At 43.2% G+C, this 26,175-nt stretch overlaps 1 protein-coding gene across 10 annotated transcripts in view; it reads left to right on the plus strand.

Annotated features, from left to right (window-relative positions):
* The window catches only part of ZZEF1 (zinc finger ZZ-type and EF-hand domain containing 1), a 153,573-nt gene extending 128,201 nt beyond the window's left edge, over positions 1-25,372 (plus strand). For 4 of the 10 annotated variants that reach the window (XM_037808551.1, XM_037808553.1, XM_037808550.1 and 1 more), the window contains 17 exons: positions 170-309; positions 1,819-2,096; positions 2,818-2,992; positions 3,529-3,661; positions 6,283-6,482; positions 8,478-8,597; positions 9,927-10,118; positions 10,992-11,092; positions 12,015-12,150; positions 12,253-12,612; positions 14,232-14,375; positions 15,928-16,096; positions 16,276-16,374; positions 16,799-16,964; positions 19,685-19,838; positions 20,547-20,618; positions 22,558-22,638. In XM_037808551.1, the coding sequence (XP_037664479.1) occupies positions 170-309; positions 1,819-2,096; positions 2,818-2,992; positions 3,529-3,661; positions 6,283-6,482; positions 8,478-8,597; positions 9,927-10,118; positions 10,992-11,092; positions 12,015-12,150; positions 12,253-12,612; positions 14,232-14,375; positions 15,928-16,096; positions 16,276-16,374; positions 16,799-16,964; positions 19,685-19,838; positions 20,547-20,618; positions 22,558-22,638 (2,720 nt within the window). Of the gene's footprint in view, positions 1-169; positions 310-1,818; positions 2,097-2,817; positions 2,993-3,528; positions 3,662-6,282; positions 6,483-8,477; positions 8,598-9,926; positions 10,119-10,991; positions 11,093-12,014; positions 12,151-12,252; positions 12,613-14,231; positions 14,376-15,927; positions 16,097-16,240; positions 16,375-16,798; positions 16,965-19,684; positions 19,839-20,546; positions 20,619-22,557 lie in introns of those variants that run through there. The other 6 variants (XM_037808552.1, XM_037808549.1, XM_037808554.1 and 3 more) reach the window with 6 other exon arrangements.
* Positions 25,373-26,175: the final 803 nt, after the last annotated feature.

Here is a 26,175-nt window from a genome sequence, read left to right on the forward strand (position 1 = left end):
TCTCAAGAAGGGGACGTCTGAGCAAAGACTTGTATGTTTTTCAAGTCCCAGCCGTAGTCTCTGTAGCAGAACAGGGACAGTGCAGTTATTCACTTGTACCCTCACTTGCCTCTTTGTATATATGCAAAACCTCTGGGAAAATCTGTAAGTTTGGTGTTTTACAACTCAGATGCTGTATATTCAGAAACATCAACTCAGAAGTCAGTAGAGGAAAAGGCACTTACTCCAAGCCCTGAGCAAGTGTTTGCTGAGTGTTCCCAGAAGAGGATTTTGGGATTACTAGCAGCCATGTTACCTCCTTTAAAGTTGGTAAGAGAAACCACATTTCCTTTTCAAAGGAGAGGAGTTGTTATACATAGAAAAATAATTTTTTGGAAAGCCATATCCTGAAACAGATTGTTAATAGCAGCCTTCTGTGTATACCTGGTGGTGAGGGTTACAAATGATAATTATTTTCTTCATTGTATCTCTCTCTGTTTTATAACTTTTCATACACTGCTGATGAGAATGTGAAATGGTACAGCCACTTGGAAAAACAGTCTGGTGGTTCTTCAAGAGGTTAGACATAGAGTTACCATATGACCCAGCAATTCCACTTCTAGGTCTATACCCAAGAGAAATGAGATTACATGCCCACAGAAAAACTTGTACACAAATGTTCATCGCAGCACTTTTCATAATGTTTGTGAAACAAACCAAATGTTCATCAGCTGATGAATGGATAAGCAAAATGTAGTGTATGCATATAATGGAATATTATTTAGCAATAAAAAGGAATACTACCCTACACTGGGCCTCTCCCCACAAAGATGTCTTCCTCACCATTCATGGGTCTGTTCTCCCTGTGCCAGGTTGCACTGAAGCTGTCTGCACCCACAACAGGCTGCTGCTAATCAATGGCAGCACTCTCCTTGTCCCTCTCAGACTCTGATTCCTTGTGCCAGGCTGAACTTCCTACTTGAATGTGCTCCAACTCCCCATGCCTGACCATTCGCCTTTATGGATGCCCTCCTCCCCAACTCGTGCTGTGACACCCCACGCTAGGCTGCCCCTCTCCATGGAAACCCTTCTCACTCTGCTTGGGTTCTGACCCCACAGCAGACTCCCCTTGCATAGCCATCTTCCTCACTCTTCTTAAGTTCTGACATCACATGCCAAACTGCCCCTCCAAGGGGGTGCCTTCTTGAGAATCATTTTTTATTTCTAAGAATTTTTTATTCTTTAATTGCTTAATTTTCATATTATGGATTTAGTACCTTGTTTAATCACACTGAGGATAACAACTCAAAAATTTTAAACATTCTCTCCAGTTTTGTGCAAGTGAATGTTCAGAGATATACATACCAGGTTATTTAGTAAGTTGCAGGACAGTATTTAAAGAAAGAAAAAAGTAACTTAATAATTTATTTATTTTATATATATGTAATATGTAAATAAGCATAGAAAAAGGTTGGAAGGACTGTTCATCAAACTGTTGACGATTGTTATCTCCTGGGCATTGGCAGGGGAATGGATTATGGGGAACTTTAACTTTTATGTTTTTCTGAATTATTTGAATTTTTTTATAATGGACATATCAAGGGTAAGTCCCCACATTTTTTTAAAGTTTGTATTTCAGAGTAAAAATAAATTAGAAGTAGGATTGCAAGGTGATACCTGAGAATGTTTATTTTATTTTAATTTGATTGTGCATATGGCATTAGTGAAAGCCACTGAGAAGAGCCTTTGGCAGTGGGCTGGTTGAAACAAATAGAGTGCTTAGCTGGCAGTGGTTACACGGTTTTTGTATTTAACAGGTTTTTCTCCCTCTCTTGGCAGGGCCCCGCAGTCCCCTTGATAGACCTGGAGCATGTCCTCCCACTCATGTTTCAGGTTGTCATCTCAAACGCAGGCCACCTGAATGAAACCTACCACCTCACACTGGGTCTTCTGGGCCAGTTAATCATCCGCCTTTTACCAGCAGAGGTAGATGCTGCAGTGATCAAGGTCCTCTCAGCCAAACACAACCTGTTTGCAGCAGGGGACAGTTCCATCATGCCTGATGGCTGGAAGACCACCCACCTGCTCTTCAGCCTTGGAGCTGTGTGTCTGGACAGGTAGCCATGGTTCTCATTCACCCAGCCACCCCGACCCTCCCCTGCCTTGGTGTTCATTGCATTGAATCAGGGTCTGACTGATGATTAATTTCAGTGTGCTGCATGCTGTTCTCTGGGAATCTTCTTTGAGAATAGAATTAGTTTTATTAGCAGTGTTGTCAACCCCATTAAAATTGTGCTCAGGAGGGTGTCAGCTGAGGTGTCCTAGCACTGTCTGCTGACTCAACTCTCTGATGATAGAATTTCTGGTTTGTTTTTTCCTGAGAGCAATAAATGCAGACTTTGGAGTTGAAGAAAATAAATCTCTTGTCTTAAAAATAACAATCACTATATCAAGTTTGGAGAACAAAATTGAAGGAAAAAAAAATCACCCTGGCTTGTACCTTATTAGTATGTCTGGTTCTGTTTTAATATATTTCCTTCCACACCTTTTTCCTGTGTGTGAATGTGAGTGCACGCACTTGTGGACATGTGTGTGACTTAAGAGATTTTTAGAAACGTAGGTTTAGAGTATGTAGATAAGTAAAAGAACCTGGTTTTTTGTTTTTTTAATTTACCATTATATGAAAATCATCATTCCATTTATTCCAGTAGTTTTTAAGCTAATTAGTGAATGACTCTTTGTCATGCCTCTGGGTCTGCCTTGGAGCACAAGGCACTCTGGTGAGTTGAGTTTTGGAGCCCTACTGTACTGCCACCTGATGGAGCTCTTACCTTCTAGCCGAGTAGGCTTGGACTGGGCTTGCTCCATGGCAGAGATCCTGCGGTCACTCAACAGTGCTCCTCTGTGGCGTGATGTCGTTGCCACCTTCACAGACCACTGCATCAAGCAGCTGCCTTTCCAGCTGAAGCACACCAACATCTTCACTCTGCTTGTGCTGGTTGGCTTCCCCCAGGTACATCACTCTGAAGGCGTGGCCACTCCATCCAATCCCCATGATACACATCAAAGTTTCTGTAGCATACATCTTTGGAAGATTCTTTTCAGTTCTTGTATAATTTGCGTTTACAGTATTGATATATTTTCAAGATTATGGGGTGGTTTGTTCAAATTGCTCTATTAACAGTTTAGCCATTTAATTCATTTTATTGGCCAATAGTTGGCCTTGAATAATAGATAACTGGTATCATTTTTAATTACAAAGAACTTGAAAGTACTCTTGTGTTTTACTTAGGCATCTGCCTTGATCTCATTTCTAATCTCCATGTTTCTCAACCAGTTGGGAAAAAGTGGACTGTAAAAGCATGTAAAAGTACAGGTACTTGAGCCAATTTTGTACCAGGCCCTTAGAGATGAGAACAATCCTGTCCTTGAGTGCTTGTTGAAGACAGGGGCCCAAGCAAAAGGTGCTGGGCTTGTACCTAATTAAGTGTTCTTTTCAATCTCAATGTGTTATTGAGTTGTCTTTTCTGTCTCCCTATCATGTTCTAGGTTCTCTGTGTGGGGACCCGCTGTGTTTATATGGATAATGCCAATGAACCACATAATGTGATCGTCTTGAAACACTTCACTGAGAAGAACAGGGCTGTGATTGTAGACATAAAAACCCGGAAAAGGAAAACAGGTCCCAAGCATAAATACATTTTTTAAGAATGGAAGAAAATTGTCTGATCCCTGTGTACCCTAAAACTAATGAAGAAACCGTGATTCTTTCCCCTGCATGTGATTTTTTTTTAAAGCAAATTATAGCTCCCTGAGCTTCTTTTTCCCTCATCTCTGAAATGATGTGGTTGAATGGGATAATTTTGTAGGCCCATTTCCACACTGTTGTTTTGTTCATATGGCTCTGTTTTTTGGTTAGCCAGATGTTTAGGTTCCGAACATTTAATTTCTCCATTTTTATGTGTTATTTGTTTTATAATGGGTATTTTAGATATATTATGGAGTCAGGTGGCTACCTAAATGTAAAATAACTCAGAATAATTGTGTTGGCATTCATGTAACTTTCCATTTTTGTTTCATCAGTAGTACAACAAAAATATTACATTGTAAGTGACCTTTTGACTTAATTTGTCAAACTCCAAATAGTCTAGCTTATTTAACTATTATGTGCCCAGTTCTGCTCTTGAAGTAGTCTGCTTTGTCGCTCAGCTTAAGCCTCAGACAGTGTATGTGCTGTTTTGTGTATGGTGTGGAGTAAGGCTCAGGGTTCTTTTTTGCAAATGAGCATTCAGTTGTACCAGGACCATTCATTGAACAGACTATCTTTTCCCCATTGAATTAGCTTGGTACCTTTGTTGAAAATTGACCATGTATGTGTATATGTCTCTTTATGGACTCTATTCTATTAATCTATATATTTGCCCTTAATCTAAAACCACCTGTTTTGACTGTTGTGGATTTATAGTAAGTCTTAAAATCAGGTAATGTAGATCCTCCAACTTTGTTCTTCCTTTTCAGATTGTTTTGTCTGTTCTGTTCTTTGCCTTGCCATACAAATTTTAGAATCAGCTTGTCAATTTCTGTGAAAGAGCTTGCTGGGATTTTGATTGGCATTGCATTGAATTTATAGATCAATTTGGGAAGAACTGGCATTCTAAAAAGATGGAGTCTTTTGGTCCATGAGCTTCTTGGGTCTGTGGCTTTATAGTCTTCATCAAATTTGTAAAAATTTTGATCTTTAGCTCTTCGGATATTTTTTCTGCCCTTCCACCAGGATGCCAGTTACATGTTTATGTTAGACTACTTAATATTATACCATGTGTCACTGATATTCTGTTCATTTTTTTTATTCTCTTTTCTCTCTATGCTTCATTTCAGATAGTTTCTATTACTGTGTCTTCAACTTCTTTAATTTTTTTTCTTCCTCTGCAGTGTCTAATCTGTTATTAATCCCATCCAGTGTATTTTTTATTTTAGCTCTTGTGTGTTTTAATCTCTAGAAATTCCAATTTGGTTCCATTTCACTCTTCATCATAAATATTTTCCTCTTTCTTCTTGAATATTTGGAGTATATTTATAATAGCTCTTTTAATGTCTTCATCTTCTAATTCCATCATTACTGCCATTTTGGGGTCTGTTTACACTGATTGATTTTTCTCCTAGTAATGGTTCATCTTTTCCTGCTTTTTTGGATGCCTGGTAATTTTTGAATGGATGCCAGACATAGTGGATTTCACATTGTTGGTGCTGGGGTTTGTTTTGTTTTGTTTCGCTTTCAGGTTTTGGTTGTTTTTTTGTTTTTGTTTTTTATTCCTTTAAATAGTGTTAGATTTTGTTCTAATGTGCCAGTAAATTATTTTCAATCAGTTAGATCCTTTTGGGTCTTGCTTTTAAGCTTTGTTAATATGGATTCAGAGCAACCTCTAGAGGAGTCATTTAGACCTACCCCTAAGGCAGTACACTTCTGAGGATTCTACTCAATGCCTGTGTAGTTTGGAGTCTTTCACTGTCACTGGTGGAAACACAAAATATTTCCAGCTCTTTGTGAACCCCAGCATTGTTCTGCTTGCTACTTTCTGGTAGTTCTTTCTCCTCCTCAGTAGTTTCTTCTCACCTATGTGGAGATCGGTACTCAGCCCAGATTCATGGAGAACCCTCTGGGGATCTCTGGAGCGCTGTCTCTCTCTGTACATTTCCCTTCTCTGTGATTTTCTGTGCCATAAATTCTAGGTGCCTTGACTTCCCTGAACTCTGATCTCTGTCTTCTCAATTCGCTGAGACTGCTGGACTCTGTTTGGGTCTCTGGTCCCTGCTCTGCAGCCTGGAAACTGCCTCTAGATAGCTGGTGCTATTGGGAGGCTCACCTAGTTGTGTCCCTTCTCTTGAGAATCATAGTCTTGCACTACCTATTGCCCAATGTGTGAAAATTGTTGTTTCATGTATTTTTTCATTGTTCTGGTTGTATAAGGTGGGACTTCCATCATGTTTGAAAATGGAAGTCTTATATGTACTATTTTGAAGAGCTTCTTTAATACCTTTGGTATCAACCTGCTGTGCACAGTATTAGGAATGCGAATTTTCTGTCTCACCAGCTTGTTGGATAGTTGGCCAGTACCATTTTTGTGTTCACCTGCAAGCTGACGTTAAATACAAAGTCAGCTAAGATTGAATTCAGGGAAATTTATGTTTGGGGGGTTGTGGTTCTTGCTTTAGTAAAACACATTACTGGGGAAGAAACTTGGCTGCAGGAAGCATTGGCTTTACTTTTGTGTCTTTCTCTTCCTGTCTGACATCATGTTTCAGTGAAGGACTACCAGCTGGTCCAGAAGGGGGGAGGACAGGAATGCAGCGACTCTGAGACACAGCTGAGCCAGTACTCTCAGCACTTTGCCTTCATCGCCAGTCATCTTCTGCAAACCAGCATGGACAGCCATTGTCCTGAGGCAGTGGAAGCAACTTGGGTCCTGTCCCTGTCCCTCAAAGGATTATATAAAACACTGAAGGTAAGTGAGGTGGGTGCTCACTTCAGCAGCACATATACTAAAGGTGATGGTGAGCTTCTTCAGTTTGGTAATGAATCTGGCTGTGATATAATATCTTCAGGGAATTAACTAGGAGGAAATGCCATCTGATTTTCATGGATGGCAACCATAGGATCTTGAGTATTTTTAGGCATGTTAGGGACTTTGTACAAAGATAGCTTTGAGGAGGACAAATAGACTTTTCCCAATAGTTTGGTTCACTGTATTTTTTCAGTACTGTTTCTTGGTTGGGGATATGACCTTGAAAGATGAGATTCTAGCAGATCAAGAGGAAAATGGACTGAAAACCTTCCCTCTCCAAACCATAGCTCCTTCTGGTTAACCATAGGATTAAGATGAAGGAAAGAACAGTCAGTAGTATTTCAACGTTCTTTCATAAACAGTAACAAATGTACGATACCAATTCTATGGGTCAACAATGGAGGGGGGTTGTTAGGGATATGGGAGGATTTGAGTATTTCAGTTTCCTTTTTTTTTTTTTTTTTGCTTCTTTGTCTCTCTATTTCTTGTCTGGAGTAATGAAAAGGTTCTAAAAATTGAACAAAAATTAATTGTGGTGATGGATGCACAGCTGTATGAGGGTACCGGAGGCAGTTGATTGTACTTTTTGGATAATTGTATGGTATGTGAACAATCTCAATAAAAATTAAAATTAAAAAAAAAAAAAAAAAGATGAAGGAAAGACTAAAGGGGGTTGGGATCCTGTAGGATCTTTGAGCAATAAGTTTGGCCCATGGGGTAGGAGGAGGCAGACAAATTAAAGACCTAGGCAATGTTTGGCCTGGAGTTGAGGCACCTTGACTTGAACATCATTCTTTATTTCTGATACCTGAAGGGCATTGTTGGGGATGAAGGATCTTTCAAGGAGATGCCTTTTGGCTTACTTTTAGGATGATTTTCTCTATAGAACTATCCATGAAAGAAGGTGCTAATTTGAAATTTGTGAGTTCCTTGACTTTGAAACATATTCATTAGCAGCTGGATAACCATGTGGTGGGGAAGTCATAGAGAGGATTCAACAACACAAGAAGACCTTGACTAAATGACACTTTGGCTTTGGTTCAGTGCTGAGAGTTTGTAGTTTTAGGATTGAGCCCGTGTATCTGTTGTTTGTTTATTTCATGGCATTTATCACAATCTACTATTATTTTGTTGGTTTTCATTATGGTATAACTCTTTGACAAAAGAGAGTCCTTCATTCAGTAAGTAAATCCTTTATTCAGTAAATATTTGTTGAGCACCACAAACTGCTAGGTGAAACTGAGTATGGTCTGTTATACTGGAAGAAGGTCTGTGCTCTCTCATGGAGCTTACAGTCGAATTGGCAATGAGGGACCACAGGAGACTGTAAGGAAGACTGCCATGAATCGGAAAAAGACTTCCTGAGAAGGTGAAATTTTGAGTTGACAGATAAGAAAGCAATCAACAGAAAACTGGGAAGAGCATTCCATGCAGAGAGAGTAGCAAGCTCCAGTCCTTGAGGCAGGACAGCATAGTTGTCAAGGAGCAAAAAGGAGCAAAAAAGACCTCCAGGGCTATAAGATGATGCAAAAGAGGGAGATACGGCCAAAGAAGCAGACAGGGAGTCTTGTACGACCATGTCAACCATGATTAGGGGCTTGGATTTTAAGACTAAGAGCAGTGGGAAATTTTTAGAAGGTGGAGGGCAGAGGAGTGACATAAAACCCGTTCTTGGCCTAGGACATACACATAGAATGTTCTAGGCTTTAAAAGTTTTTGTTGAGTGAATGTATTAGAGGAATGAACAGAGAGTGAGTTATGGCTAAAATGCAGAGTTTAATACATCCTTCTGATATCTAATATTCTGCAATTTTCACCAGAAGGTGAGCTTGGGCCATCATCTGAGGCTGGGCTCCAAGAAAGGCCCCACATCTCCCCAAGTGACACTGACCTTCACTCTGAAGCTGTTGCAAATCATTCTTTTTCTGTTGGCAGGCTCACGGGTTTGAAGAGACCCATGCTACCTTCCTTCAGACTGATTTGCTGAAGCTGCTGGTGAAAAAGTGCAGCAAAGGGACCGGCTTCAGCAAAACATGGCTCCTCAGGGACCTGGAAGTAAGGGATGAGGGTGGCCCTGTTGCCACCACATGGTGCACATTTGCTGGCCTGGGAGGTTGAAGCATCAGCTAGTTACAGCATCAGCTGTACTCTCTGTGCATTTTTTAAAACCATACTTTACGTCTTTCTTCCCTTTCAGAAAAAGGGATTACTACTCCTATCCACTTGGTCAGGGAAAATGAATTTTATGTGTGTTCAAAGAACTTGGAAAAAGAACTATTTTATGGAAACACGTGGTTGACCAAAATAATGTTGTAAAAGTGCATGCCCCTGAAATACTATTCCTTTAAAGTTCCTTTGGGCTAAAATCAGTTTCTAAATTTGTCCTAACTTATGTTTATTTATGTAGGATTTTGACTGATAATTTTAATTTTGTTACAGTTCCCCTTAGGCCTTAAGATTTTTTCTTAGTGGAATTGCTATGGTTCCCTCTGGACTTTCAGTGCCCTAGGAAAGGCTGCTGCTCTGTGGTAGGTGGTGAGCCAGTTGCTCTCAGGCACACAGAGACCTGAGCTCAAAGAATCAGCTATTAGATGCCATAAAAAGTATTTGGTTAGATTTTAGGAAAACTGCTGAAACATATTAACAGATAACCCTGAGAACATTTGAACTCTTATCCTCAGGAAACATTTTTTTTTTTCTCCTCAGGAAACATTTTAAATTCAAAGTGATTATTTAAAAAATGGAACCACATTGCCGAATATTTAAAATATAGGAAAAAAAGAAAAAGTCCAAATTTCACCTCTCAAACACAGCTGCCATTAGCATTTTCCTTCTATTTTTTTCTATGCATCTGTTTTATATATGTAAATTTAATGTTTGATGAGCATGGTAGTTAAATGAATTGAGTTCATCTTACGACCATTTATCTAAGTTGCTATAGTTTTTATAGTCACCGTTTTTAATGGCTGCCTATGATACATAAAGGTTGTTTTCGGTTTTTTGACCGAAACATATTATTGATTGACCATATTATGATTATAACATTTTCCATATTTTACATTGTTCTCAAAATATGAATTACTGGATCAAAAGAAATGAACATTTTTATAACTCTTTACATTTCACCAGAATGTGTTCAGAAAGGATGGTATCAATTTACACCATCAGTGGCAAAGTTCAGCAAAAAGGTCTCATAGTTTTAGTTAGCATTGAACATGTTTTCATGTTTGCTGACTAATTTTACAATCTTTTCGTAAATTCTGAATATCATTTAAAAAGCTAACTCAAAATTTTTCTACCAAGCATAGATGGTTAAAGAACTTTGTAATCGTATATCCATCTAAACACTCATATTCCATCTCACCTGACTTTCTTTCTCTGTAGATTTTGTCCATCATGCTGTACTCCTCAAAAAAGGAAATCAGCACTTTGGCTGAGCGTGGAGACCTAGGACTAGATGATCGAGGAGATCAAGAGGAGGAGGTGGAGCAAGCAGTCAGTAGCCCCAGTGAACCAGAGCAGAAGAAGCTAGACCCTCTCGAAGGCTTGGATGAGCCCACCAGAATATGTTTCTTGGTATGTTCTTGTTTCATTATGTGGATTGAACAAGGGATTCTGAGGAATGGATTATCTTTGACTTGGACTGTGTTTCAGCCTTCACTTGAAAATGCTTCTGTGTGATGTCCTGAGAACTCACGTCTTAAAGACTCAACCTGTGTTGTGCAGAATTGATCCAGAAGAACTGAAAAGCTCTTCCAAGAGTAGTTCTTAACATTTTGGAGTCATGGACCCAAAAACTTTAGATCCTCTCTTGCATAAAGTGTACATCCAAATGTGCATGTAAAATTTTACATATAATTCCGAGAGTTTACTAAAGCCCATTCATGAACTCCCAAATGATAGTCTCCTGACTCAGTTTCTCAAAAATACCCTCTTGCTTTTTCTGGTTAGACCACTCTCGCACAGAATGATGTGAAAATGGCTGAAGGTTTGGGTTTCAAAGGGTTTAACTATATGAAGAGTGAACAGAGTGTGGGATGGATGTTAGAAAAGCAAATACTGTTTAAAAAAAAAAAAAAACAGACTCAAAAGAAAGTGCAGAACTTAGATTATGCACCAGTTGTCAAATTCCAGCTTGAGATGGCTACAGAACTACAGAGAAGATAGCAATGAATACAATGTGGCAGGCAATTGTTAACTATTAGCATTGTATGTTGTGGGCACAATTTCTTCTGGTGTTTCAAAATTTTATAAATCCTTTTCACTTTACAATAGCATTGCAGATTTTACAGTCCTTCTGTTAGTGCTTATAATTTTAAATGTTTTCTAAAAGTACCCATATTAACGTGTGGTAACTTGAAATATTGTTTTGTCACTTCCAAGTTCACATGATCAATAATGTGTTGAAGCACTTTTGTTTCCCTTCTGCTTCCTCCCCGTGGCCTTCAGATGGCTCATGATGCCCTCAACGCCCCTCTGCACGTCCTCCGGGCCATATACGAACTGCAGATGAAGAGGACTGATTCTTTCTTCCTGGAGGTTCAGAAGAGGTAAGGGATGTTGAGGTGAAGCTGAAGTGCAGTGGGCGAGAGATCACCTGAGGGCAGGTAGACATTTACCTTCCACCAGTGAGAGGTGAATGACAACTCTCCTGAAAGGCAACTAGTTTTTAGTTCTTCTTAAAGTGAGGTGAAAATTGACCTGTGCCACATTGCATGGATCATCTTTAAAGTGTGTTTTATGTACTTTTGGAAAATATCATGGTCTGCCTCTTAAACTTGTTTTATGGATGCAGAAATTGAGACGGACACCAAGATTCCTCTCATGTGTAATCCCAGCAAGCAAACAGTACAGAGGAGGACCTTCTGCTCAAGAGTTTTTTGTTTTCACCACTGCAAATTATTTTCATGATTTTTCCTCATGAATTATTATGAAATTAGTGGTATTCACTGTTTCTTGGCCAGGAAGTTCAGAGCTAGTTCTTGGGCCCAGCACTTAAAATTGTGTAGAACTTAACATATCTGCATTCTGATCTCCTCCTTTGTTCCCCATATCCTACTTTTGATCTCCTATTCTATGTTAAACTCTAATTTAATATTTCTTTAAATTTTTGTTTCCTATTTCTATTTTACCATGTGTATCTGTCATACATTGCCTCAAATCCTTTGTGAGATGAAGCAGATGCATCTCGCTGCACAGGGGGCTGGGAGCTCTATCTCTAGCTGAATGATCATGTGTCCTGCCAGAACATCAGGGAAATTTATTTCTGAAAGATAGAAGGGCATGCAAGCATATCTGCATGCATGAATAAATGAAAGCTGTGGATCCAATTTGCAAAATATGAGCAGTGTTACTGTAATTGCATAATAACAGGGAAATAACTCTAATCAACATTTCTGATACCTCTAAGTGCAGGTTAAACTCTTCCCTTCCTATAATTTATGTACCCAGTTTGGTGCGCCTTTTCTTCAGGTTTGATGGAGATGAGCTCACAACAGATGAAAGGATACGCACTCTGGCCCAGAGGTGGCAGCCCAGTAAGAGTCTGAGGCTGGAAGAGCAGAGCGCAAAAGCTGTGGATACAGACATGATCATCTTGCCCTGCCTGGTACGTAACCTTCTCCTTTGAAACAAAGTGTTTGCTGCATCTCCCCTCCCCACTCTTGTGAGAAGGCCAGGCCTCTGTAATGGTGGTCCTTTGGGTTTGCAGTCCCGGCCAGCACGCTGTGACCAGGCCACTGCTGAGTCAAACCCTGTGAGCCAGAAGCTGATCTCTAGCACAGAGAGTGAACTGCAACAGAGCTATGCCAAGCAGCGCCGCAGCAAGAGTGCTGCCCTCCTGCACAAGGAGCTGAACTGCAAGAGTAAGAGGGCTGTCCGCGACTACCTTTCCCGCGTGAATGAGGCCACAGCTGTTTTGTACGCCCGCCATGTGCTCGCATCCCTGCTCGCCGAGTGGCCTGGGCACGTGCCAGTGAGCGAGGACATTCTGGAGCTAAGTGGCCCTGCCCATATGACCTACATTTTGGATATGTTCATGCAGCTGGAAGAAAAGCAACAGTGGGAGAAGGTAGTTAAGTGGGCCAAACTTGGCGCACACCCCACCAGGCCCCTCCTCTGTCCCTCCCTCTCCCATCTTTGCTGCCCCAGGGTCTGGTGAGGGCCTCCCTGGAGTGAGGTTTCCTGGGTGGCTGTACAACTTCCCAGCAGGTATGAACACAACAAAGCTAGGGTCATTGTGGAATTCCTCCTAAGGATTGGCCTAGAGCTGAGTGCAGAGCCTTGGTGTTTGGGGAGTGTTTGAGACAATGACCTCATGAAACCTGCATTTGTGCTTTTGTGCTTTTCCTTATTTGTTTCATGCTTGTAAGTCTAATTCTCTTAGCTAGCCTGTCTCTTCTCATCTTGCCAAGGGTCTCACATAATGCCAAGACCAGAGGACATGGTTAATTAGGACTCTCTGATAGCCTGTTCCTGAAATACAGGGAACCTTCCAGTGAGGTTTTTGTCTTCTATAAGCCATTGTTTCTAGACTGTCTACCCCAGGTCAGACAATCTGCCAGTACCTACACCTGTATTACATTGTGACCCTTTGAGGTAGACTTTTGCAGGTAAAGAAATGAAGCCTGGGCAGACTTACCCAAGGGCAGGGCTGGGGTCTCATCAAGGACTGTTGCATTCTCTTGAGTCCAGTCCTCTGATTTTCAGTTTCAGTTTGAAAGTTGGAGGCTATTTTTGTTTTGTTTTTAAATCAAATCTTCAACTTGTTCTTTTAAAATAACACTGGGTCAGCAATCCTTCATTAGGATACAAGCGTCTCCTCATCTGCTATGTAGAAGCAGAGGGCCCAGCGCAGTCAAGAACTCAGGAGTCCTGGGCGCTATTTCCAGTTGACAAAACAGAAAGTTTTGTCACCATCTTTCCAATCTCCAAGGGCAGAAATCTTGAATTACATGTGGTACCTTCTTCATCCCTATCCCCTTGTCACTCTCACACACTGTCACACCATCGTATCTCCTAACACACACACACTCATATGCATCATATGATTCATCAAGGATTCATTAGGAAGTTAATTTATCCTTTAATCATTAACTTGCCTATCTAAGAACAACACAGTTCCTAAATCCCCTAGATCATTTCCCAGCCTTACAGCTCTGGAGATCGTTGACAGGTCTGTCCTTGCCATATTTTTCATTTGAAAGCAGCAGAAGGGAGAGATTTTGCCGCTGCTGCTGCCCCCTTCCCCCAGTCCCTCCCTTCAACCTGTCCATCCCCTATTCTTGTCCCCTGGAGCCACTAACTGGGCACCTCACTCTGGGCCCTTGTCACATTGTGCTGCAATTACTTCTCTGCGTGTCCATCCTCCCGCTAGGCTGGGAGCTCTTCAGGGGCCAGGACCATCTTATGATTGGTCCTATTAGTTCTCTCAGACCTCCTTGAAGCAATAATAGTTCTGAAAGGACTGCAGTGTCCTGATTAGCAACAGGGCCCCTTCCAGTGAGAGGCAGCTAGTGGGGTTGGTTTGGGGAGAGGGGCAGTGTTACCAAGACATGCTCAGGATCCAGGATGATGCCAGCCCCTTTGAGTGGGCCTTGGTTGGAACAGACCCTTTCTTCATCATGATGGGGTAGCTCTGAAGCCTGCCACTGGCAGGTCCTAAATGTTCCCTGCCTTGTGTCCCACCAGATCCTGCAGAAGGTGCTCCGGGGCTGCCGAGAGAACATGCTGGGGACCATGGCCCTGGCTGCCTGCCAGTTCATGGAGGAGCCGGGAATGGAGGTGCAAGTGAAGGAATCGAAACACCCTTATAACAACAACACCAACTTTGAGGTATGACCCAGGGTTGGTCCAGCCCACTCAGCCTCAGGCTATGTGGCTTGCAGGCCCTGCAAGGGTCCACAGAGTAGCAAGAGGCTTCTGAATTCCCCCAGCAGCCCTTGCCCCCTAAGTTCTTCTTTGGACTAAGCTGAAATCTGTCTCCCTCAAGTCAAGGATTCTGTACAACCAAGTCTTCTCCTCTCCTGACCTTTCTTGTTTTGTTTGAATAGAAAAAAAATGAGCCACCTGGTCCTAGTGAAGAGTTTACTTTTCCAACAGCAACCTCCTCCTTAGAGTGTAGCCCTGGCTTCCTCAGGCAGTGAGTCTGAGTGTGAGTCTTGGTTCAGTCCCCGCTGCCTAACCTTTTCCGGATGACCTGGTCATGCCCTTGAAGACTCCAGCACTTTTATTTCACTATCCAGAACTGAAAAGCCTCATTTTCCATTTTTAAATTTGTTTCTGGACAGAGATGGGAGTTTGTATGAGGCAGGGGTGGGGCAGCCCCAATTATTCTCATTGACTTAATGCCACCTTAATGTTTAAAAATTTTGGAGCTGACAGGACATCAATATCCAACTTCTTCAGCTTCTCAGTGGAAGGCACCTTGCAGTAACCATGGTGAATGACAGAGAAACTAATTTAGAACTTGGTTGTTGATCAGCTGAGATTTTGTTTTGAGTAAGTTTAAACCTCCTCCTCCTCTTCCCTCTCAACATCTTCTCTCCAGTGTTCCCAGGCTCCACCCCCAACCCCCTGGCCCCACATACACATATCTACTAAGCCACCAAGTTCTGTTAATTCTACCCTAAATGGGATCATCTTATCTTCTTCATTACTCCCAGACTCTCCTCTCCCTTCACTGGGGTTGCTGCACTGTATCTTTCTGGCTTTCTGCCTCTGACCTTGCATAGCCCTGGCCTGCCAGGTCTTTCTCCTGCTTAAAACCTCTCCAGGACCCCCTCTGTTGTCCAGATGAAGTTTAAGTGCCTCTTTGTAGCCTTCATTTGTCCCTGCCAAGCTCTCCAGGGTCATATCTCATCCCTCTGCCTTCTCCCAAGCTTGTGTGCACACAAAGCACACCCTTTACTCAGACACATCAAACTACTGGCCTTTCCCTGAACATGACAGCCCTTTCTAGTGTGCTGATCCCTTTGCCTGAATGTACCCCCATATGCTCAGAGCCCCCTCTCACATCACCTCTGCCACTCCTGCCTCCTGCCCCATCTCCCGACAGACTCCTCCTCTTTTCCTTCTTCTTCACAGCAACCTGCACATCCCTTCATCATGCACCCTCTTCTGCTCTCCCCTCCTTCTCCAAAGCCCCTTTCTAAAGTTGGCCCCTCCAGCCTCACTCTGCATGTGTGGCCTCCTCATCAGATATGCAGTCCTTGGATGAGCTTCTCTTCCCAACAAGACTGAGCGCTCCTCGAGACAGAGACCATGGCAAACTTATTCTTATCTTCCTAGTTCCAATGACAGGCCTTAGCATGAGGCAAGCCTTCAGTAAATAGCCAGTGAACAGTAATGATAGTAATGATGGAAACGTTCTGTTTCCCCTCCTCAGGATAAAGTTCACATTCCAGGTGCCATCTACCTCTCAATCAAATTCGATTCTCAGTGCAATACAGAGGAAGGCTGTGATGAATTAGCCATGTCCAGCAGTAGTGACTTTCAGCAGGATCGACACAATTTCAGTGGGTCTCAACAGAAGTGGAAAGATTTTGAACTTCCAGGTAGTAAATCAATCCTTTGCTATATAGACTCTTAACATTAAGTGTTTAAACTTAATGTTGTGAAGGGAAATTATTGGAGAATTTTAAAAAAGGTTTAATATATTCCACCAGAAATACCTAAGTTCCCATTCCCTCTTGCTCCAGTTTCCTGACCTGTTTCTGATTCTTGTGTGACTCAGGAGATACTCTGTATTATCGTTTTACTTCTGACATGAGCAACACTGAGTGGGGCTACAAATTCACCGTGACAGCTGGACACCTGGGGCGGTTCCAGACAGGTGTGTGCTCTGGTCTTTCTGTTTACGTGGTCCACCTGCCAGGGACACTGTGGGTCCAGGTGCCATTACTTCACTGGTACTTTCCCTAAGACTTCCACAAATTTGTCTCACAAACGCCACTCTTGAATATAATATAGTTAGCCAGTTGTAAACTTGAATGGTCATATAGAAGAGTCATTTTGTCAGGGTCTAAAAAAGACTCTTGTCTTCCTAGAATTTGCCAGGGCATTTTGTGAAGAGGGAGAATTGAAAATGTTGTTCTTATGTTACTTTTACAAAAGGCTTAATTCAGGCAAATTTAAATGATCATAATTGTTTCACCCTATTTATTAAAACCTGAACAGTTTATAAAAGTTATAATTCTTAATGTATGCAATTGTTAGACATTATTTTTTAAATATCTGTGTTTGGGGGGATTTGCCAGGATTTGAGATTTTGAAACAGATGTTGTCAGAAGAAAGAGTTGTGCCTCACCTCCCATTGGCCAAAATTTGGGAATGGCTGGTGGGTGTGGCCTGTCGCCAGACTGGTCATCAGCGATTAAAAGCCATCCACTTACTTCTGAGGATTGTACGATGCTGTAACCATAGGTAAGCTGGCAGCTGATTGGGCCATCTGTTTGTTTACTTATCCAACACACATTAAATGAGCACTTTCTGTCTTCTGGGCCCCCTTCCTCAGTGGAGAAGACAGCCATAGAAACAATCACCATAGTGTGGCGGGTGGGTGCTGGGATGGCGGGAAGCATGGGGAGATGGGTGAAGGCTACACAGAGATGGTCAGGTTTCAGTTGGGTGTTGAAGGATGTGTAGAAGTTCCAAAAGAAGGGAATAAAGCATGCAAAGACACAAAAGTATCATGGATCAGAGTGTAGTGGGTCTGCAGGGGTGAGCAGTTTATTTGACAAATTTGGTTGGTTTAGAAAATAGTTGTGCAGTTGAAGCTTGATGATCATAAAGTTAACACACCCATGTAGTCACTACTTTAAATGAAGAAATAAAACATTATAGGCATCTCAGAAGTTCCTCTTTACTTCTTATCCCAGCCATTACCTGCCCCTCTTCCCCAAAGGTAACCACCATCCTGGTTCTTGCCTGTTTAGTACTTGATGTGAAAATAGGTGTGTTTGGCTCTTCTGCTTATCATTATGGTCTGTGAGATTCATCCGCATTCTTTCATTGCCATCAGTGTATAATATTCCATTATAAGAACATATCACAATTTGTTTATCCATTCTGTTGATGGTCATTCGGGTTGTTTCTAGTTTTTTACTAACAATCATGCCATATAAACATTCTTGTATATGTCTTCTGATGCACATAGATATGCATTTCTTCTGGTGGAATTGCTCGCTCTTAGGGTTTGTATATATTCAATTTTAGTAGATTCTGCTAGTTTTCCAAAGTAATTATAACAGTTCACAAGACTGTCTTGGCTATTTTTTAATCGCTTGCCTTTCCATAAAAATTTTAGAATTAATGTAATTAATTTCTGCACACACATGGACACACTCACAAACACACAACTCCCTTTACAGGATTTTGATTCACACTATATAGATCAGTTTGAGGAGACTCAACATCTTTAGAACACTGTGTCCTCTAATCCACAACTGTCATATATTCCTCCATTGTTCAGGCCTCTTTAACTTCTCCTACTAGTCCTTTGTAGTTTTCTATGTGAGGCCTGACACAACATTTTGTTAGATTTATTCCTAGGTATTTAATTTGATGCTACTGTAATTGATATTTAAAATTTTTTAATTGTTTTTGTTGATATATAGTTATTTTTGTATGTTATCCTTGTGTCTAGTGACCTTGTTAAATTTGTTAATTCTAAGAGTAGGTTATTCAGTGCACAGTCATGTCATCTGCTAGTAATGAGTTTTATCTCTTCCTCTTGATCCTTATAACCTTCGTTTGTTTATTTTTTCCTTTTTTGCGCTAGCCAGTACTTCTAGTACAATATTGAATAGAAGTGGGCATTGCAGACATAATTGTCTTATTCCTCATCTCAGGGAGAAGGAGTTGGTAATTGTTTTAATTCTCAAAGTTTCTGTGCTGTACACATCATCCAAGAGTTTAAAATAAAGAGAGAGTAAAAAATAAATCCCCACCCCACCCCCCTTGCCCAGGCCCCCACCTGTTAGGAGTTCAGTGTTCGTATTTCCTGCACTTTTAAGGCACACAAACACAGAGATGCTAGTAGTTTCACATTTGCTTGCCTTAGAGATCACAGACAAGTGCTGACTTGGTGGGCTTTGCCCAGAGGTCAGACCAGAGCAGGCAGAGGGAAACGGTCCCAAGGGGAAGATGGCAGGCAGGAAAGCTGCCACAGGTGGTTTTCTCAGCCCCGCAATGCAGGTGCATTTTATTTACACTGTAAGGACCTTCCCAAAAAACCAGCTGTAAAGGTCTCTCTTTAAATCAAACTTAATTTTCCCATTTGTTTAATTTTATGAAGATTTAGTCCTCTGGAGCAAACTTATTGGCTCCAATATTACATTTAAATGTATAAAATTATTTTTCAAGTCATAATTTAAAGAGAAAAAGTAAAATTTAAGATTGTATAAAACCATGAAGTAAGCCCCAGAATATTGTTTCTTTCCTTATTTTTCTCCTCCGACAGATATTGTACTGGGAATAAAGCACAGCTTCTCTCCAAGTAAAAAAACCATCACTTCAGTCTCTCCACCGGGGTGTAATTGAAAAGGATTCTGCCTTTCTTAGGGGAAGGATTTCTGGCCTGGGCAACCTTGCGAGCATATTTGTGTTTCATGAATCTAAGATCATGGTAGTGGTCATTGGTATCTTTTAAATAATTCTTTTTTCTGATCATGAAAGCAATAAGCAATTGTAGAAAGTTTAGAAAGCTGATAGGGACAACTACTGATACCATTTTTTTGATATGTTTGTTTATTGTTGTGTTTGATATGGTTACATAGTACTGTCTATGCACTTTTATATCTTGCCCTTTCCCACTTAACATTTATCTTGAGATTTTTCCAATGTCAATGGAAGTTCTTCATAACCATTTTTAAAGATGCACAGTAATTCATCATGAATGTACTCCAGGCTCTCCTGCTTCGTTGGAGTGAGGCTTTGAAGTTAATTTCTGCCCCTTTCTTTGTTTGCTGTTGGTGAATATTTCTGGCTGCCCCCCCACTCCACCCCAAGTGGATGAGGGTATACTATTTTATAATCACTTTGTTAGATGTAGGGGAGGGAGAGTCTGGTCTGTAGTTCCCAGCCATTTGACCCTGGCATGGTCTTCCGTAAACTGACCCTCCTCTCCTGTGCTCCTCCTGCAGTGACCTCTGTGACCTTGCACTGCTAAAGCCCCTGTGGCAGCTCTTCATCCATATGGAGTACGGCCTGTTTGAGGACGTGACACAACCCGGTATCCTCCTTCCCCTGCACCGTGCCCTCACCGAGCTTTTCTTCGTTACTGAGAACCGTGCCCAGGTGAGGGTTCCGAGCAGGGTGGCCACATGCCTCTGTGAGCTGAGGGCTCTGCTCCCTCTGCTGCCCAGGGCAGGAGGCAGGACCCAGGCTCACAGCTCTCTGCTGAGCTGCGGTGTGCATTGGGGTCCTGGTGGACGTGCACAGGAAGCAGGCGTGGCCTAAAGTCTGAGGTCCTCTTCTCTCCCCAGCCCTGGGAAGCCCTCAGGTCAGTACCAGGATTGTTTATTTTGTCAGGCCTAAAGCCAAAGGGGGGGGGGGAAATGCCTTGGACCAGCCCTTGACAACAGTGAGTTTTGGAAAATAAAACGGATGGGTTCTTTCTTCTTCCTCTTCTTTTTTTCTCCCCTTAGCACAATAGACTCATTGAATGTGAGAGATGAAAGGGCCTTTCAGAGTTTTCTGGTTCACCCCCTCATTTTACTCATGTGGAAACTGACGCTAGAAGGTGGGGGTGGGGGGCTTGCCAGGTTCCCCTGTGGATGAGGGGCAGAGCCAGGCCTGGAACTAAGCACTCCAGCTCCCTCCCCAGCCCAGCTCCCTCATTCACTCTCAACTGAGGTGGCGCCATGAGGTGTGTGGCATACAAGCCCCGTTTACCCACTCTCAGCTTCTGTTTTCGTGGGTGTCCATTCAGATGTCGTCCATGGAAACTGTGCTGAGCTTCCGGCCCTGCAGCCATTGCCCACAGAGCCTGTTTTCTCTCCACAGGAGTTCGGCTTGCTGCAGGATTACTTGCTGGCCTTAACCACTGACGACCACCTTCTGCGCTGCGCGGCACAGGTATTCCCTCTCCCTCCACAGAGCTGGCCCTCAGTGTTGTCACCCTGTGGTGGGACCACACCATCTCCCATTACACACAGTCTCTGTGCATTGCGTGATGAGGACCAAATCCACCCAGAGTTTACATGGAATTCTGTTCCAATTCACTAATTTCCTTTTGGTTTCCCAAGAGCACAGTCAAGCCCTATCTATCAGTGTCATTCATATTAAACTTTGGGGTCAGAGACACTAGCAACAATTTATGTGTCTTTAAAATCAAAACAGCCAATGCCTAAATTTACAGTTTGGCTGATCCCTGAAGTTTCCGTAGAGTCAGGGTTCAGATCTTTTTGGATCTAATTTGCTACCCTGGTAGGAGAGACTCTCTTCTGACAGCTATTTGGTCTCAGACCCCTTTACATTTTTAGATTGTTGAGGAGTCTAAAGTGCTTTTTGTATCTATTGATACATACCAGATTAGAAATCAAAACAGGAAAAATTTTCAACATTTATCAATTAATTTAAAAATAGAAGTAAATCCATCTCATGTTAACATGGATGTTTTATGAAAAACTATATTTTTCTAAATAAAAAATTTTTGAGAAGGGTAGCATTGCATTTTTTGCAGCTCTCTTTAATGTCTGACTTAATAGAAGACAGCTGTTTTCTTAAAGCTGCTTCTGCATTCAATGTTTTTTGTTGGTTTTTGTTTTAGCACAGGTGTAGCTTTCAATCTGTTTTATTATCTCACATAGGCGTCTGGAAAACTCCATCGTATACTCGTGATAGAATGAAAGTGAAAAAGGCAAAATAATGTGTTTGAATTATTTTAAAAATAGTTTTTACCTTGTGGATCCCCTGAAAGGGTCTCAGGACCTCCCAAGGGCTCCAGACTGTACTTTGAGAACCTCTAACTTATAGAATCCTAGACTATCACAGAGCGTGTAGTCTGACCTCTGGATTGGACGATGAGAAAACTGAAGCCCAGAGAAGAGAGAGATTTCCCAGGGTCCCACTTGTGTGGGCATCAAGCTGGGATTCCTTGTCAGAGCCTTCCCTGGGTGCCATACTCTTCCGTGAAAGTTTTGTTGATGAGCTTACTATGTTCCTGAAAGAAGGAGCTTCCTTTACTGATGCCGGTTTAGGAGTGCCTATCTAGAAGTGAAAATCACCACATCAAATACAGGAGAAGAGTTTGTTTAGATTCCCTGAGACTAGACAAAGCAAAAACTCCCTTCCTAACAGATACCTACCAACATCCCCACCACCACCACTGGTTTGATGACCTCATAAAACTAATTTGGATGTGACTGTTTGGACACAGAAAGCTCAGCATGGCAGCATTACTGGGGGCTCTTCCCTCTCCCCTGCGCCTGTGTCTGGCCTGTTGCCTCCTCGTGCTCACTCTGACCTCCCCCGAGCTGGATCAGAGTTCTCTCACTTCCCCGCTGCCTCTCCCCGTCCCGAGCCCAGACACTCTCCACTCTCCTGCTGCTGCTGTCAGCACCAGCACCAGACTTGGCCTGGCTGCCAGGGCAGCCACTTCCCAGAGCCTACCCTTCATTGTTTTTTGGCCCAACTGTTAGTCCCCCAGCATGGGCTTGTTTCTGATGTGTACCATGACCTTCCCCTTCTCCACCTTTGTGTTGTTCCCTTCCCCTAAAGAGCTTTTCCAGACCCCCCAGCAGACAGTGTCCTCTGTGTCCACTGAGCACCCTAGCATTGTAACTACCCGTCTCTGTTGGCACTGATGATTTCTGCCTTACATCAGGAGTTTTCATGTGGTTGCTAGCTTTTTATCTTGCGCTCTAGGCTGTGGTCCCCCAGGTGAGGGGAACCATAATTAGCTCATCTCTTCCACCCTCCAGAATGCTCAGCCGAGGGTTCTGTTTAGTCAACACCTAATGAATGAGCAAGTGTGTGGTCTTGACAGTTGCCACTGCTCTTTCTCCCTCCACAGGCTCTGCAGAACATTGCTGCTATCAGCCTCGCCATCAACTATCCAAACAAGGCGACCCAGCTCTGGAATGTTGAGTGTTAGCCCTTGGTGCAGTGTGCATGCAACTGGCTAATCTGTACACAGGGATTGGAGAGCCGGCATCTAAATCCATTCAGGAAAATTCCTGTGGCATCAATGTCCAACTCTCTGTGAGCTCCCACTTCTATTCTGATTAGAACACCAAACAGCCACGTCTCCAAGAACTCCCAATGTCACAGACTAGCACACATGCACATCACAGACTAGCACATGTGCACATACCATAGCATGTAAGAATAAGCAAAACAGTGCAGAGTTTTTCAGAAAAGGACAGCAGGAGGCCCTTCAGAAAGTTATTCAAAGACCAGCCTTCTCTATGATCTCTCCGTGCAGAAGCCACAGACCCAGGAAGGCCTGGAACCAGCCTCTGTGCAAAGGTTCCAGGCCTAGTTGAGCAGGAACTGCCTGCACTTGCCCTTCGGGTGAAGACAAAGTCTGCCCAAAGCTGCCTTTCTCAGCAAGACCTGCAACAGCAGTTGGCCTGATATAGGAACTTCTCTTTTGCTTTTGCTCCTTGAGAATGGTAACCCAAACCAAAACCGGCGAGAGCTCCTCCTGGCCGCCGTCTGATCCCCAAGTATTCAGCTTGTGACAGGGTGCTGAGTGAGCTCCCTGCGCAGCCGCAGCCCATCCCAGAGAAATCCTCGGGAGAACAAGTGCCCTTGGGACCAGCCAGCAGGCCGCCTGTGTGCATCTGTCCACGCACTGGCTTCCAGCACATCACCTTCTTTTAGTTGTTGTTATTTCAACATGTTTCCATTTCTGCCTCATGTTTTTAGAACAGAACCACACTGACCACCTTGAGAGGGCCTCAGGAGGTTGGCCAGTGGAATAGTCATCCCAGGTGACAAGATCAATTTGTGTGAAAGCAGCAGAACATGAGGAGTACTCTTGAGCTTCTGTACGTAAAGACCTGAAGTGTTATCAGGGGAGATCTTATTTTAGGGTTAAAAAAAAACAACATCAACAAAAAAACACATGATTTTATTTCTGCCCAGTGGTCGTCAGTGATCATCATACTCACTTCTGGTACTCCATGTGGTTACTGGGCTGTCACTTGTCTAGCAATAACTACATTTGCTCTAGTGAATGCTGTTTTACATTTTTCTTTTTCTGGTTTTAGTCTTGCCCTGAAGTGCTGATTATTAGCTTTGGAGTATAAAGCTGGGTTGGCATGTGGGCTCTTGCACAAGCCACAGTGGGACTTGTCAGAATGAAAAATATCTGAGGCACCTGCCATTTAAGGGTCGGTGTCTGGGCCAGAAGCACATCCAGCACCCAAGACCAAACCCAAGGAAGGATCATCTTAGCCAGGGCCAAACTTGACCAGGTTAGCAATGCCCTGGCCCTGTTTGCCCCTTGAACTCTGAACACCCCTCTGCAGGGTTTTCAGGAGTATGGATTAGAAGGACCTGAGGTGGTAGATCCTGACCCAGAGGGCTTGTCCCTTCCAGGTCAGGAGGCAAAGGTGCAACAACTTTTTGCACCCCAGGAATTAGACTCCCAGCCATCTCCTGGGATGCATTTGGAGCTGTCATGGGTGGGAGAATCCAAAGGAGACAGAAATAAATGGAGGAGCTCCTGAAATGTGATGACCTCTATGGCCCATCACCCTGACACCAGAGCATTGGGACCCAGCCCAGTCAAAGCAGCTCTGGGCCTGGCCTTGTCCCCACATGGTTGGGACATGAGTACAGATGCTGCCTGCTCAGTGAGAACCGCTTTTCCATCTTTCGCTATTTGCCAAACCAGACTTGCTTTGCAAGCTGCCTGCGCCTCCAGAGAGGGCCCCACATTCTGTGCCACCCCAACCCAAGTAGGTCTCACAGTGAGGAGCTTCCCAAAAGGGAAATCACAGAGATCAAGTCTTGGTGCTTGGGAGAAGAGGTCCCCACCTCAGATTCTCTGACAGGTACATGGAAGATAGACAGGGAGATGGTGCAACTCACTGCTGGCCTCACTGTGCCACTCACTCTCCCCTTTTACCTCAGACTGACTGAGTAACCAGAGGCAGACAGGCAGGCATCAGACCCCTCTGGAAGTTTGTCACCATGTCTGCTCCCCACCCTTCCATGAGGAAGATAAATTGTAAATAAATGCTGGACTCCTCATAGCTTCTCCCCATATACCCTCCTTGCTGTTTGGTCTTTCTGTACTTCAGTTTGCATAGAACCAGCCTAAGTTTTCCCTTGACACACAGCTGCTGCTCTCTTCTGGCAAGGCCCCCTCCTCGCCTGGACCCCAGCCTCCCACCACCACCTCTGCTTCCAGCCACCTGGTGGCGTTGCAGAGCCAGAGCCTGCTCTCCTGGCCCTAGCCAGGCACGGGCCTCTCTCTGTTCCTGGTCCCCAACCGGAGCCAGTAGTATCAGAGCAGATTTCCATCAAGACCAACATCCCTTTAATCCTTCTTAGGAGACAGGACTGCCTGGAATGAGGTAAAACTGGTAGGAATGAAGGTGTCGTGGAAAAATGTGCCTAATCTATAAAGAAATTCTGTTCCAAATCATATATGTTGTACAAACAGCCACTGTTCCTAATCAGAAGAGTGACTTATTTTCATCATCGTTTTTAATTTGGTTTCTTAGGGGTTTACGATTTTGAATTTTTCTTATTTGGTTGGAAAGAAAGAATTTTGATTTTATCAGCTGAGGTAGTTCAGCCTGTAAAAAGGATGCTAACTTGTGGGTAAAATATTCAAATGAAGAGAAATATATTGTACAAATTCTATATAAAGAGTCTTGTTGTGTGTGGACTTTTTTTCCCTTTCCTCTTCCTCTAGCTCTTGTGAAGATTATACTTGGAATGTCTCCCAAGCCCAAACTGATAGAATTTATAGACTCTCATGGCCTCAAGGTTGAAAGGCATCAGAAAGGTTCCCTAGCCCCCTCCTCTGAATGTTTCTTGAATCCCGTTACCCTTACCCACCACCCCGAGCCTTGGCAGCCCCCCATGAGGAGACACACCCTCCCTCCTCAGGCCATCCCAGGGCTGGTAATCACCCCCTGCTTCCTGGGCCCCCAGAGAGCTCCCCTCTCCTCTCTCTCTCAAGCCTACCACTAATATTTTTGCCGTCACCTACCTCATCATGTTGCCCGAGCACACTTGGGCTTTACACTGAAAAGCAGGTCTGGAGAACTCAGCTCCATGTTCCTCTGCCCTCTGTTGGTACACCAACCTCTGCTTGGCCAAGAAGCAGGAGCACAGGTGCAGAGGATCCCTGCTGAGAGTTACAGTGAGTGAGTAAAAGGTCACTGAGGAAAAGGGCAATTTGAGCTTGAGATTTTTAGAACTGAAGGGACACAGAGACATCATCCAGCTGAGCCTCTTCATTTGGTAAAAACATAGAGCTGTGAGAGGTCAGCTTGGAATCACACGGGAAGTGGTGGCAGAACTGGGCCAGTGCAGTCCTGCTGCCCATCCCCAAAGCCATCAGTACAGCATGCAGGTGTTCATTCACTCAGCAAATGTGACCACAGTGTGCTGGGGATTGGGCCTCATGCAAACCACGCTACTGAAAACCCAGGCTCTAAGATTGAGG

This window comes from Choloepus didactylus, chromosome 18 (genome assembly GCF_015220235.1).
Source record: "Choloepus didactylus isolate mChoDid1 chromosome 18, mChoDid1.pri, whole genome shotgun sequence".
Lineage (NCBI taxonomy): Eukaryota > Metazoa > Chordata > Mammalia > Pilosa > Megalonychidae > Choloepus > Choloepus didactylus.